Consider the following 14,584-nt stretch of genomic DNA (forward strand, 5'->3'; position numbering starts at 1 on the left):
CGGTTTGGACGGGGTTGGGGCAGGGGCAGGTGGGGGAAGTGTTGGACAGCATTCGGGGGTGGGGGCAGGTGGGGGAAGTGTTGGACAGCGTTGGGGATCGGGCGGGTGGGGGCAATGTTGGACGGTATTGCGGCCAGGTAGGGGGCAGGCGGGGGGCTGTTTTGGACGGGGCTGGGGGTGGGGCAAGCAAAGGGGGCAGTGTTCAACGGGGTTGGGGGGGAGATCACGCACTTTAAGAAACCAAGACCTATAAATGGAGAGGTGGGACATAGCACCCGTGCTTCACTGGAGACTCACTGATGATGTTACCTAGTATGCTGACGAAACGTCTGAAAAACAACCCTTCAAGCTAATTTATATACAGTACTTACCTTGTGTTATAATGCTGTTGTGAAATGCATTGAGAATACGTTAAAGGGCCTAAGTTCTTTTTACAAAATTGTACTTTATTGACAAAAAAATCTTTAGTATATAGAGTTACTGAAGCAGCCCTGATCCACAGTTTCTTTTGCGTACTGAGGAAACAAACATTGGGGTTTGACTTTCTCGAGAGTTACAACTAATCCAAAGGCATTTCTGATTTAACAACGAAGTCCCATTTACATATGTCTTAAGGTGTCGGAAGGATCCGGTGGTGGGGCTGCGTCGCTGCGACAGGCTTTGGAGGGGCGGGCCTTTGTTGCCGTGACAACCCCATAGGGAGGCGGGGCCTTGTCGCTGCGACAGGATTTCGAGGGGCGGGCCTTTGTTGCCATGACAACTCCACAGGGAGACGGGGCCATGTCGCTGGGACAGGATTTCGAGGGGCGGGCCTTTGTTGCCATGACAACCCCACAGGGAGACGGGGCCATGTCGCTGGGACAGGATTTCGAGGGGCGGGCCTTTGTTGCCATGACAACCCCATAAGAAGGCGGGGCCATGTCGTTGGGACAGGATTTCGAGGGGCGGGCCTTTGTTGCCTTGACACCCCATAAGAAGGCGGGGCTTTGTCGCTGTGAAAGGATTTCGAGGCGCGGGCCTTTGTTGCCATGACAGCCCGGAGGGAGACGGGATTCGGTTGCTATGATAGCCGCGGGGAGGCGGCGCTTCGTTGCTATCACGGCAATAGCAGGCGGTTGGGCTTCTTGGAGTTGGAAGCTAAGCGGGAAGAAGCGACAAAATGGTGAGTTCATGGGGATCGCCCGCACCCGCAGCTCCGCTTCAACCGTGAATTCCTGCCCCTGGTCTCCGCCATTCAGAACGCTGCGCCTGGCCGGGGAAGGGTCTGAGGCGGCTGAGAGAGGCCCAGGCACTCTCCATCCAACAGAGAGTGGTTTGGGGAAATCTGAGGCCGGGCATCAGTCGCGGGATTTTCAGGGAACCGGAAGGTCTGTTACAAAGTCGTTCAATCAGTATCTTGATCACAAACGATACGATGACCCAGAAGAAGATTATGTCCATGGATGAGACCCTGAATATCCGATCTCTTAAAGTCTCGACTTGGAATATGGTTATTGCCTACAATATGTAGAGTACGATGCCTTTGTTAACTGTGGCTGAATAAATGTTTAATTCAAAATAAATGCATCAAAGAAATATTTAAAACATTTCTAAAGTTATTATTGCCATTAGCTCTCGGATAAGTTGTGTGACTTGGAGGGAAACTTGCAATGGTGGTGTCTCCATCTATCTGTCACCCTTGTTCTTCTGGAGATGGAAATTGTGAGTTTGGAAAGTGATTTGAAGAAGTCTTGGTGACTTCTGTATACTGTACTGCCACTGCAATGGGATGCTTATCAAGCCAGCTTTGTCTGAACGGTGCTGAATTATTGTGTGCTTTCAGAACAGCACTCATCCTGGCAAGTGGAGAGAATTTCACCAGTCTCTTCACTTGTGCCTTTAGATGACAGATCAACACTGGGGAGACTGGAAATGTGTTACTCATCATGAAACGCTTAGCTTTTGATGTGCTCTTGTAGCCACAATATTTATATGGCTGTTCTAGTTGTTTCTGGTCAATGATGATTCCTAGGATATTGATAATGTACCAGGAATCAAGAAGATTCCTGATAAAGTTTTCCATAGAATCATGAAATGGATTACAGAGGAGCTATTCAACCCATCATTAATGTTGATTCTCTGCAAGAGAAACATGATAAGTCACAATTCCCTGCCTTATTCTTCCTCTTCAGGTAATAATCCAACTCTCAATTTTTGTTAAACCAAAATGTTGAAAGAACGAACATCTCTGACTTTCATTTTTTAAGTAGACACTGAGGAATGGAAGTAATGAGGGATCCTGAGTTCCATTCTTAATTTGATTTTCGCTGGAGAATACAGTTGAGTGTTTGTTTGGGTGAGAGTAGGGGTTGGCATCTCTGTAATCCACAGGAATTCACTAATCATGCTGCAAGGAAGAATGGTCACTTAGAACCCAATCTGACATCAAGTTAGCCTGGTTGCTGATTACCTGCAGAAATGGAGTCCTGTGAAACATATGAGAGTAAAGTTGGGAGCCAAAGGTAATTTTAAAGCTAAGTCCTTTACCATGGAGATGTTTGCTGTTCCATCTGCCTTTGTTTGTCTCTGGTGGCTGTAATCTCAAGTATACAATTGGTCAGAGACTATTATAAGGTTTGTGTTAATATTCAAGTCAAAACCTTCTGGAGTGAGTATCAGTACTTTCTTTTCTGACAGATGCTGTCACGTGCAAAACCTGCTGTTGGTGGGGAAACGCTGCAGATGGATAAAAAGAAGAAAAAGGGGAAAAAGATTCCAAAGCTGGAGGAATATCTGGCCAGTAGAGACTACTCAGGGGCCCTGACATTGCTGGAGGTAAAACTGGATGTTCAGATTAGGCATTTTGTCCTTTCACTGCAATATTCCTTTGAGTGAAAAAGTAACCTTCGTTCATAGTTATAAAGCAAATGAAAAGTAAGTGATTCATTGACCTCAGCCTTAATTCAGTTGGCAGTGCTTTTCTCCTCCAAGTTAGAGGTAATTTATTTTTTATTTATTCATGGGGTAGGCCAGCATTTAGATTAGATTAGATTACTTACAGTGTGGAAACAGGCCCTTCGGCCCAACAAGTCCACACCGACCCGCCGAAGCGTAACCCACCCATACCCCTACATATACTCCTTGCCTAACACTACGGGCAATTTAGCATAGCCAATTCACCTGACCCGCACATCTTTGGACTGTGGGAGGAAACCGGAGCACCCGGAGGAAACCCACGCAGACACGGGGAGAACGTGCAAACTCCACACAGTCAGTCGCCTTTAGTACTCATCCTATTTGCCAAGAGGGCAATTAAGAGTCAACCACATTTATATGGGTCTGGCATCATATTTAGGCAAGACCAGGTAAAGACAACAGATTCCCTTCCCTGAAGGACATTCCTGAACCAGTTGAATTTTTCCTGGCAATGGACAATGGTTTCATGGTCATCATTAGATGCTTAATTCCTGCCATGGTGAGATTCGAACTCGGAATGTTATCTGGGTCTCCGGATTAATAATCTAGCAATAATACCACAAGGCCATTGATATGTGCACATTGGTTGGCCCATTTCCTATGTTAAAACATCAAAAAAATGTATTTAATTGAAAGTTTTTTGAATGCCCTATGAGCAAAAAAATCAGTGTACAACTTTAACCTTTCTATGAGCAGTCCCATAAATCAGAGTTATCCCAGGCAAATCGTTTTTTATGCATGTTAAACTGTAAAAGTCACATTCCTAAACATCTGAACTTCTGAAGGTTTCTGCAACCTTGCAGAAACCTCTGTTTACCTATGAAATAAACGTCAGAATTCTGCAGTTTTCCATTAATTTCACTGTGTTCATAGCTCATTGAATAATCATACAAGGAAGCTCTCTGGTCCTCCTATTAGCTCCCTTTGTCTCAACATATATAATTTTAATTTTACTATGGATGACTTTACTATTTAAAAGATGGTGAATGTATTCAGCCTGTAGATGTGAAAGAATGTGTCCATATTTTGTTCAAATAATTCTTTCCCTATGTATGAGCAACGGTTTAAGCTTAGTAGAATTTCCTTCTGATCACAGATTTGAGTGGAAATTCTAGTTGTTCTGGAACTCTTTGTTAGAAATATCTTAGAGGAAACTTTCTCCTTGTATTTAACATTCAGCTGATATGTAACAACCTGAGGAACTTTTCCTTTTCATCTTACACTGGAACTCAGATTTGAGTCATACATGTTGTGAATAGCTCTGTGTAGCTGTAATATTTCATTGGCTTGGAGACCACTGATCCTATACAACCGTTAAGCATGTTTTAAGTCAAATCTGCTTTGTTTTAGAAGTACTGATCAGTTATTTGAACACAGTAACAATCAGAGATATGAATTAATTCCTCTATATGCATAAAGGTTTCTGTTTATGACCATTCCACAGACTTATTATGCAAATCCTGTTTGGGAAAAGTGGAGAGCAGCAGTATATTATTCTCTTATCTAACTCTTCCAAACCACAAAGCAATGCTGGAAACATTCAGTACATCAGGTTGCTGCCTGACTTGCTGTGTATGCCCAGCATTTTCTGGTTTTGTTTCTGCTCTAGGACAGTTGCACACAGTTTCTGACAAAGGAAATGCCACACCTATTGTGTTGTGTGCAGTGATTCCTTGAACAACTCTTGGACATCTAGTTAACTAATCCTTTAATGTGATACTAATTATCTTAGGCCAGGAGGGTTGCACTATTGCTGCTTCATATGCTGAGTTGATTTGCAGCTACCCTTCTGACCTTGAAGAGTGTGTGTGCATGTAATGTCTCATTGGTAATGTAATCCACTTTGGATCTAAGAAATACAGGTCAGAGCATTTTTCAAGTTGAGAAAAGCCACAAACTACAAATTTGTCCAAAATTTGGGGAATCAAATACAAATGGCCATTTTCCATAAGCATATACTGACTACACAGATACAAGTTCTAACATAAGTGGTTAATGGAATATTGGTCTATCTCAAAGTGACTGCTATACAAAGGGTGAAAGAAATCTTTTAGTTGTACAGAGCTCTCATTCTCTCCTATAGAATCATAGATTTCAATATTAATGAGGTCCTGTGGCTCATCGAGTCTGCAATGACAAAACTACTCTAAATCTACACTAGACACATTTTCCGACATTTGGCTTATTGCCTCTAATGTTATCAGGTTTTATCCATATATGTCGCAAAGAATGTGAGGTTTCCAGTTTCTACCATCCTTCGCAGTGTTTTCCAAATACCCACTACCCTCTGGGTGGGAAGAAACGTTGCTCCAAACCACTTTTAAACTTCCTGCATTCACCTTAAAATTATGCCCCCTGTTACTGGCCCTTTAACTAAAACTAATCCAAGTTCTGTACACAACCTCCCTGCTCTTATAATGCCATGATTAATAAAGGCAAATGTCTCATATGCATTCTTACTGCCCTATTAACCTGTCTTGCTGCTTTTAGGGATCTGTGGACAAGCATCCCAAGATCCCTCTGTTCATCTGAGCTTTGTGTCCTGCTATCAATGTCTTATTTTGTTACTTTTTCCAAAGTGCATCAACTCTCACTTTTCAGTGAAATTCTATCTGCCACTGAGCTGCCCATCTGACCAGTCCATTTACATCTTCTGTAACCTAAGACCATCTGGGATACTGATCTCTCATCAGAGCACTGTACCGCAAGAAGGAATGGACAGTGACACATTCACCAGAGCAATATTGTAATTTTAAGGCTTAAATTAAGACCCGATTGTAGGTAACATACTTGTATTCACTGGAGTAAAAGAGATTAAGGGGTGATATAAATGTTGTGGGTCCCATGATTAAAGGAGTTAAATGCATAGATAGGATGAAATTGTATTTTCTGGTGGGAGGAGTCCCAAACTTTTAAATAGAGCTTTGTTGTCTAGGGGTGATGTCAGTGAGCATGTCTTCTTACAAAGGGTGCTGGGAATCTGAAATTCTCCCTTCTTAAAAAGCTATTGAGGTGCAGATCAGTTGATAGCCATATTGATTTTTGTTGGGTAAGGGTGTTAAGGATTATAAAATTAAGGCAGGTTATATGGGTCTGGGGGGGTCTGAATGATTTAATTCCATTCCTTTGAGTTTAAACTTGGCACAGTGCTGTATACGCAGCTTAAGCTCAAGATATAGGAACACATTAGGCCATTCAGCCCATTGAGTCAATCCCCCATTCGATCTGCTGATATACTCCTCATCCCCATTTTCCTGCCGTTTCTCCATATCCCTTCAACCCATTACCAATTAAAAATCTAACTCCTACTTAAATTTACTCACTATCCCAGCATTCACTATCCTTCAGGTTAGCGAATTCCACAGATACACAACACTCTGGAAGAAATAGTTTCTCCTGAACTCTATTTCAAAAGTTCTACCCCTTATTCTAAGACTTGTCTTAGAATGCCCCACAAGAGGAAATATCTGCTCCATGTCTATTTTATCCATACCTTTTATCATTTTGAATACCTCCATTTGATCTCCCCTCATTCTTTTTAAATTTCAGAGAGTTTAGCTCAATCTCTCCTCATTTGACAAACCCTTAATCTCTGGGATCTATCTAGTGAACTCCTCTGAACTGCCTCCAATGGCACTACATCTTTGCTCAAATAAGAGGGCCAAAACTGCATAATACTCCAGGTGCGGTCTCACCAATACCTTGTATAGTTGCAGCAATACTTTCATACTTTTTTATTCTGTTCCCTTAGCTATAAAAGCCAACATTCCATTTGCTTTCTTTATTATCTGCTGTACTTGAATGCTAGTTTTCTGGGACTCATGAATGAGGACATCCGGATCTCCCTGCACTAGAGCACCCAAAGTCTCTCCCCATTAAGATAATGAATCCATGATTGCTGAGAGCTGTAGCTCCTTTCATTTCAACTGGTGGGAAGATCTCTTCTCTGTGACTGTTCATTTTCTATTTCAGTTCAAGCGGCATGTGGGGGAGAATGAAGAAGACGTTGACTTGTGGATGGGATACTGTGCATTCCACCTTGGAGATTATAGGAGGGCCATGGAGGTAGGGGAAAACTTGAAAAAACTTTGACATTTTAAATGTTTTCCATGGATCAGAAAGACCTCATAGCCGGTATATTAAAATGCTTTAATACTGGAAAATTGGAGTCAATAAGAATCAGAAAGAAATTCACTACTGGTTAGAATCGTATCTAGCAAACATGAAGATGGTTGTGGTCGTTGGAGCTCAGACATCTCAGATCCAGGAAATCTCTGAAGAATTTTATCAGGGTAATGTCCTAGGCCTGACTATCTTCAGACTGCAGACCTTCGCATATTATAAGGACAGGGCTGGGGATATTTATTGATGATTGCACAATGATCAGCACTATTTGTGACACCTCAGATGCTAAAGTAGTCCATGTCCAAATTGAACAAGACCTGAATGATATCCAGGCAAGGGTTCATAAGTGGCAATTAACAGCCTTGCTTCACAATATGCTAGTCAATGACTATCTCTAATAAGAGCCAATCTAATCATCACTCTTTGACATTTGATGTTACCTTCACTGAATCTCCCAGGATCAACATCTTTGTGGTTACCGTTGACCAGAAATTGAACTGGACTAGCCGTATAAACATAGTAGGCCAGAGGCTAGGAATACTGCAGCAAGTAACTCGTTTCCTGACTCCCCAAGGCCTGTCTATCATCTTCCAAGTACAACTTGACGATTCTGTCCACTTGCCTCGATGAGTACAGCTCCAACAATATACAAGAAGCTTGACACAATCGGGGATAAAACAGTGCACTTCACTACCACAACATCCACAAACATTTAGTCACTCCACAACCACTTCAGTAGCAGCAGTGTGTACCATCTACAAGATGCACTGCCAAAATTCACCAAGGTTCCTTAGGCAGCACCTTCCAAATTCTCAACCACTACCATTTAAAAGGACAAGGGCAGCAGATACATGGGAATACCATCACCAAGTTCCCCTCCAAATCACTCACCACCCTGACTTGGAAATATATTACTGTTCCTTCATTGTCGCTGGGTCAAAATCCTGGAATTCACTTCCAAATGGCATTGTGGATCTACCTGCAGTAATGGACTGCAGTGATCGGGGAAGGCAGTTTACCACCACCTTCTTAAGCAAATTAATGCAGCTTCTCACTTTTTAACTGTGTAAAATCTGCAGCAATTAAATCTTGTCCAACCTAACTGTCACTATATTGTTGAGAATGTGGTGCTGGAAAAGCACAGGTCAGGCAGCAAGAAAATCGAAGTTTTGGGCAAAAGCCTTTTGTCACTATATTATGTATGGTATGTCAGGAATTGGACTGGAGGATTTTATTTTACAGCTGAACAGCAATTGGAACTCCTTTTGCTGAGCAACAGGACTTTGAAGACAAGTGCATGTCTAAATCTGTGGACTGTCACCATCATGGGATTAACCCAGTGTCCACCTCACTAGCACGTAAGATTCTCCATTCTTTTCCGTACAGCATGTTCGGAGTTGATTAAATAGTCTGACCCTACCTCTGGAGAGAGAAATGGAGCCCTAAATCTTTTGATCTGGGTTGAATCCCTATTTCTGACCTAGATCAGACAAAAAATAGAACACTTAGTTCCAGGTTTTACTAGCCAAACTTCTGATGCAGGATCTATTACAACGGATGCAGTTAGCATCAGAATGAGTCATCGCAGAATCAGTGTCCCTTTTTCAGGGTAATAGCTGCCATGTTCCAAAATGGTTAAAGATCCCAGGGCTACTTCAAAAGCTACTGAGAGAAGGTAAGTGTGTTAAGTAAATGGGAACGGAAATTGGGTGGGCAAGTGTTTGGGTAAGAAAGTAGGATTTGGGTGAGCGAATGGATAGTATGCTTACTGGGTGAGGGGGTAAGGTGGCAACTCAGTGATGGGGTATACATGGCAGATAAGCAGGTGAGAGGGCAGGGTGGGGCAGACATCTCGAGAGAGATGGTGGTTTCAGCTATCTGCGAGTAATGGGAGGGAAGTTGTAGAGGTAAGGCATCTGTTGGTGGCGGGGTGTCTGGGGGCAGGGCTGTTTGTTCGGGTGTTCTTGGGGATCAGTCAGATGTCTTCAGGGATAATGGGATGGTCTGTCAAGTGACCTTTGTTGTGTGTCCATGGAGAAGATAGAATAATTGGGTCAGTTGTTTAAGCTGGAAGTTGGGTCTTGACAGCGATTGAGAGCTTCTGTTTTATAATTAGTCAGGTACTAGAGTAGGTTTTAATCCTTTTCATTTTTCCTGGCTAACTGTTCAGGTAAGTAAATTGCAACCCTCTGAATTGTCCGACTCTAATTCAAGTTGAGAACCTTTTGGAGAATTTGAAATTCCGTAATTTCCCATTGGCATTTAAACTTCCCAGGCAATAATGGTGTGGCCAGTGCAGTGGGATGTCCAATGTGTTGCCACACACATGTATGAGGCATGCCTAAACTTCTGTCTGGAGACTGGAGTATCTAAACCAAAAAAAAGCTTGTAATTTTTAAGGGTTAACTCTTTTTGTTCTCCACAGAGTTGTCAGATCTGCTGAATGTGTCATCCATTTTTTTATTTTTGTTTCAGCATCTACATTATCCTGCTTTTGCTTTTACTTTACCATTTACCATTGACAAATAGAGTGAAAATGTTTTCCATAAATCGATATCCAGTCCCCCAATCTATTCTTGTTTGGTTCCTGGTGGCTGGATGTCATGTATAATTAACATGGCTTCTTGCCTTGACCAATTGCAGATTGCATTATTAGTTGATTTACAGAAATGTGCTATCTTTTGATTAAGTGAGCGGAGATTATCATTTAACACATGGACGTACTGGTGTCTGAGACGTGATGAGAACTGTCCATGAAATTGTAACTTTCTTTAAGTGAGTTGAAAGCTGTTATCTTGTTGCAAGGATAATGTGGCATTGTTAAATAGACATAGTTAATTCTGTTGGATTGTGCAGAAGGATATGATTGTCTCAGCTACATGTGACTTATTATATTTCTCTATTTGCATGTTTTAGGAATATGAAGCCCTGACAAAGAATGAAGACTGTCACCCTGATGTTTGGGTGAACCTAGCATGTACTTACTTCTTTCTGGGGATGTACAAAGAGGCAGAGGAGGCAGCAATGAAAGGTGACACCTTGGAATGGAAAAGTTTAAGTGAACATTTTATATAAGGGATTTTAATGAATTAGATACCAGATGGTTGAAACTCAACTGATAGATGTGTCAACAGCTGAAATGATAAACACACACTACAAGGGAGATGAGGGAAGAGTTTAATGTGAGTTATGAAGTTCTGGAAAGCTTAACCTTAAAGTATTATGATGACACATTCGATAGTAACTTTGAAAGGGATCTCAATTCCTTTTAGAAAAAGATTTGTGGGGCCACGGGGAAGTAATGCTAATAGAATAGCTCTCTGAGAGAGTTATAGAGTCATAGAGATGTACAGCATGGAAACAGACCCTTCAGTCAAACTTGTCCATGCAGACCAGTTATCCCAACCTAATCTAGTCTCACTTGCCAGCACCTGATCCATATCCCTCCAAACCCTTCCTATTCACCTATCCATCCAGTTAGTATAATTTTGTTTCCTGTGACCCTACACTTTACTTCTGTTCAAATGATCATCAAATTCTCTCATGAATGCCTGGTGTTACAGAACAGGCCAGGACCCCCCCCCCCTCCAAAATATTTTAAGAAGATAGCCCAGACCCTAATTTTTTTCTTACTTTAAAGGCAGTTGTGAAGTGGATAATCCAGGAGTGATGCAGCTGGTCAAACCACTCGACTTTAAGCAAAACAGAATTTATTTAAACACTACAGTTCAAACATGAACAAAGGAAACAGGAATTTAGAATAACTTAATTTGAAACTCCATCCGACTCAATATAGCAACTTAACTAAGGAGCTGTTCCAGTTCCCGCAACATCCCATAAACATGTCCCTTGGCAAAAGGTAAATTCAAACACAGGTTCTTACAGACAGGAGGAAACAAATTCCAAAAATATTTCTGAGAAAAAGCCTGTCAGGAACCAGCTGCTGAAGCTTGGCAGCTTCTCACTGTTACAGGTAAAAGAAACTAGAAAAAAACCTGAACTGAGGGAATTGACCACTCCCCTCTGCCATTGTTAAACTAGGTTCTAGCTCAGACAATTCAGCGCCTCCGCCTTTACAACCTCCTTTGGGAAAAAAAAGGAGAAGATAATCTTGTTAAAGGGACCACATTGTCACACTCAATCGAATCCTCCTTCGCATTTCCAGGCAGTGCAGTCCAGATTCAGACATGCTGTGCACTTATTGCTTAAAAATTTAGAAGCAAAATTTTCAATAACTAGAATTTGAAGCCCACTCCTTCTGTTTTCAGCTCCTAAAAGTCGATTGCAGAATCGCCTATTGTTTCACCTGGCTCACAAGGTAATCTCCTCAAGTTGTTTAATATGCAATAGTTAATATTAAAAAAAACTTTTTGTTACTACTAGCTTCCAAAGCACTCCTGACCAGACCTGATTTTCTACTCTCCCTGAACTTGAGGTCACCCAAAACCTATGTTCAAAGTGGCATAAAGTCCCAATCACTGTTTCTTTCTTTCCTCACTGACATACACCATTTCCCAAATAAGCAACATCCTCAGGTTTAAAATTCTCATTATTATTGTGAAGTTCTTCCAAAATCACCAGACAACTTCAGTCCTAACCTTCAACCATACCCATCTCTTGTCATTTAGTGCTGCAACAGATATGAACCCCGCCCCCCACCGGCGCAATTCTGGCCTTTTGAGCATTCCCAATTTTAACCACTTCAGCATTGGCAACTGTGCCTTCAGCTGCCTGGGTCCTAAGCTCTGGAGTTTTCAAGTGAAAACTTTTCACATCATCTTACTCCCTTTCTGTCTTTTGAGTCACTCTTTAAGCTAACTTCTTCAGTCAAGTTTTTAATCCTTGATCTGAATATATTTCTGTTTGGTTCTCTGTCAACTTTTGAAAATGCTTCTGTGAGGTACGCCTAGGATGTAAACATTGTTATAGAAATGCTAGTTATTATTTCACGTTATATATTTATTTCTGATTGTTTTACAGATAAATTTGGTCTTTAGTCTTCTTTGTACTTACACTCCTTTCTTCCTTTAACACATTTTTATTGTTTTATGCCTTTCTTTGTCCCCGTTCTCCCTCTCTCTATTTCATATTGCTATCACACTTGTTTTATGGGTTTTTCTGTTAATCTCTCTTGAAATGGAGAACTTACTTCTTTTGTTCTTCTATCTTTTGCTGTTGTTTCATTTTAGTCATAGAGTCATAGAGATGTACAGCATGGAAACAGACCCTTTGGTCCAACTATTCCATGCCAACCAGATATTCCAACCCAATCTAATCCCACCTGCCAGCACCTGGTCCATATCCCTCCAAACCCTTCCTATTCATATATCCAGCCAAATGCCTCTTAAATGTTGCAATTGTACCAGCCTCCACCACTTCCTCTGGCAGCTCATTCCGTACACGTACCACCCTCTGCGTGAAAAAGTTGCCCCTTGGGTCTCTTTATATCTTTCCCCTCTCACCCTAAACATATGCCCTCTAGTTCTGGACTCCCCCACCCCAGGGAAAAGACTTTGCCTATTTATCCTGTTCATGCCCCTCATAATTTTGTAAACCTCAATAAGGTCACCCCTTAGCCTCTGACGCTCCAGGGAAAACAGCCCCAGCCTGTTCAGCCTCTCCCTCTAGCTCAAATCCTCCAACCCTGGCAACATCCTTGTAAATCTTTTCTGAACCCTTTCAAATTTCACAACATCTTTCCGATAGGAAGGAGACCAGAATTGCACACACTATTCCAACAGTGGCCGAACCAGTGTCCTGTACAGCTGCAACATGACCTCCCAACTCCTCACATTCTTTTTGCTAAACCTTTCCTTTTCGTGGTGCCCTCACTGTTCTGTTTGTTTCCCTCGTTTCTATTCACACTGCCTTTATTTTAATGTATAATAGAATTCCAAATGTTTTGTGATAGTTCAGTGACGAGAAGCGGTTGATGAACTACCACCAGAATCTACAGGACATCACTGAAGATCAACTCAGTCTAGCTTCAATCCACTACATGCGTTCCCATTACCAGGAGGCTATTGATATCTACAAACGCATTTTACTTGACAATCGGTAATTCCCATGATGGTTCCATAGTTGGTGTTATTTGAACATATCAAGGAAGAAGTATAATGCCAAGCTACTGGTTATGTGATAAGGTGACATGGGACATGTGTGATGTAATGACGTGTTAGAGAATAAACTGATGACCTGTGATCAGGTTATTAACATGTTAGTGCACTGACCAAGACAGTCCAGGTAGACCTTGCATGGCCCTTACTAAGTAGTAACAAGTTATTAATGTGTCCATAGGACCTATTAGAGAAGTGATATATTTTACAAATTAATGCTTAAATCCTAATTTCATGAATCTGGAATGATTTAGCCAAATACTTTAGTTGTTTTCAGTATGGCAGGACTGACACCTTCAGTCCTAACATTCAAGACAATACAGTGGAATCTAAAACACATTGAGCACCTTAATTGATAGCTTCAGTGTTGTTCTTTTGAATGACTTAAATAACCTGTGAAACATATATAACTGAACGTTCTCACCATTCATTGATGAGTGGTAACTGATACCCATTGGTTTTGCTATGACGTTTTTTTAAAAAATTCACAAGTTATGAGCCTCACTGGCTAGGCCAGCAATTTTAGGTCATCTCTAATTGCCCAAAGGGCATTTAAGAAATAATTCTATTGCTATGGTTCTAGATCAAGTGCAGACCAGACCAGTTAAGACTGGCAGATTTTCTTTCCTACATGACATGAGTGAATGAGATGGCTTTTTAATGATAATCACCAGTGGTTATATGGTTACCATTAGAACCGTTTTTAACTCCCATTTTTAAAACTTATATCAAATTTCATCATCGACTATGTTGAGATTTGAGCCCACATCCCGTGAACACTTGCCTGGGATTGTGGTTTACTTCCCCCATTACGGCTATGCCCCCATTTCCCCCCCATGTGGTCCATAAGATCAATGTGATTGAACATTGTTTGCTGTTTCAGGCAGCATTCAAAGAGTAGGAGACTCGACGTTTGGGCATTAGTCCTACATCAGGAATCCAACATTGAATCCAGTGTATCAGTACAAGCACCTGTAGAACAGATTGTCCGAAGTCCAAGCCTTAAACCCAGCACAAAGCTAATCCAAAGGGCAACTGCAAAGGGCAGCTACACCCTTGTGTATACGTTATGAAACAGCAAACACCTCAAACTCCTAGAGCATTATCACCAGCACTGCCTTTGCAAAATGCTACACAGCCACTGACAGGATAAATGTACCAGTGAGAATGCCCTCTCCCAGAACAATATACCCAGTATCAAGGCATTGATTACACAAGAATAGATGTGCAATAGGTGGGCCACATTGTCTGCATGACGTGCAACATTCCAAGCTCTGTAATGGTAAATGATCACTCGGGAGAGTAGAGAAAATGCTGCAAGGACATTCTGAGAACCTCCCTAAATAAATGAAACACTGATACATGGAAATTGCTTATTCTCTTATAGA

The 14,584-nt window shown here is 41.6% G+C and overlaps 1 protein-coding gene across 1 annotated transcript in view; it reads left to right on the forward strand.

Moving 5' to 3' along the window:
• Positions 1–985: 985 nt before the first annotated feature.
• Positions 986–14,584, forward strand: part of ift56 (intraflagellar transport 56) — a 101,863-nt gene continuing 88,264 nt past the window's right edge. The window contains exons 1-6 of the mRNA XM_060849149.1: positions 986–1,162; positions 2,677–2,814; positions 6,928–7,020; positions 9,997–10,111; positions 11,349–11,398; positions 12,992–13,137. Of these exons, the coding sequence (XP_060705132.1) occupies positions 1,160–1,162; positions 2,677–2,814; positions 6,928–7,020; positions 9,997–10,111; positions 11,349–11,398; positions 12,992–13,137 (545 nt within the window). The 5' untranslated portion in view covers positions 986–1,159. The remainder of the gene's footprint in view (positions 1,163–2,676; positions 2,815–6,927; positions 7,021–9,996; positions 10,112–11,348; positions 11,399–12,991; positions 13,138–14,584) is intronic.

This window comes from Hemiscyllium ocellatum, chromosome 33 (assembly GCF_020745735.1).
Source record: "Hemiscyllium ocellatum isolate sHemOce1 chromosome 33, sHemOce1.pat.X.cur, whole genome shotgun sequence".
In the NCBI taxonomy this organism is placed as follows: Eukaryota; Metazoa; Chordata; class Chondrichthyes; order Orectolobiformes; family Hemiscylliidae; genus Hemiscyllium; species Hemiscyllium ocellatum.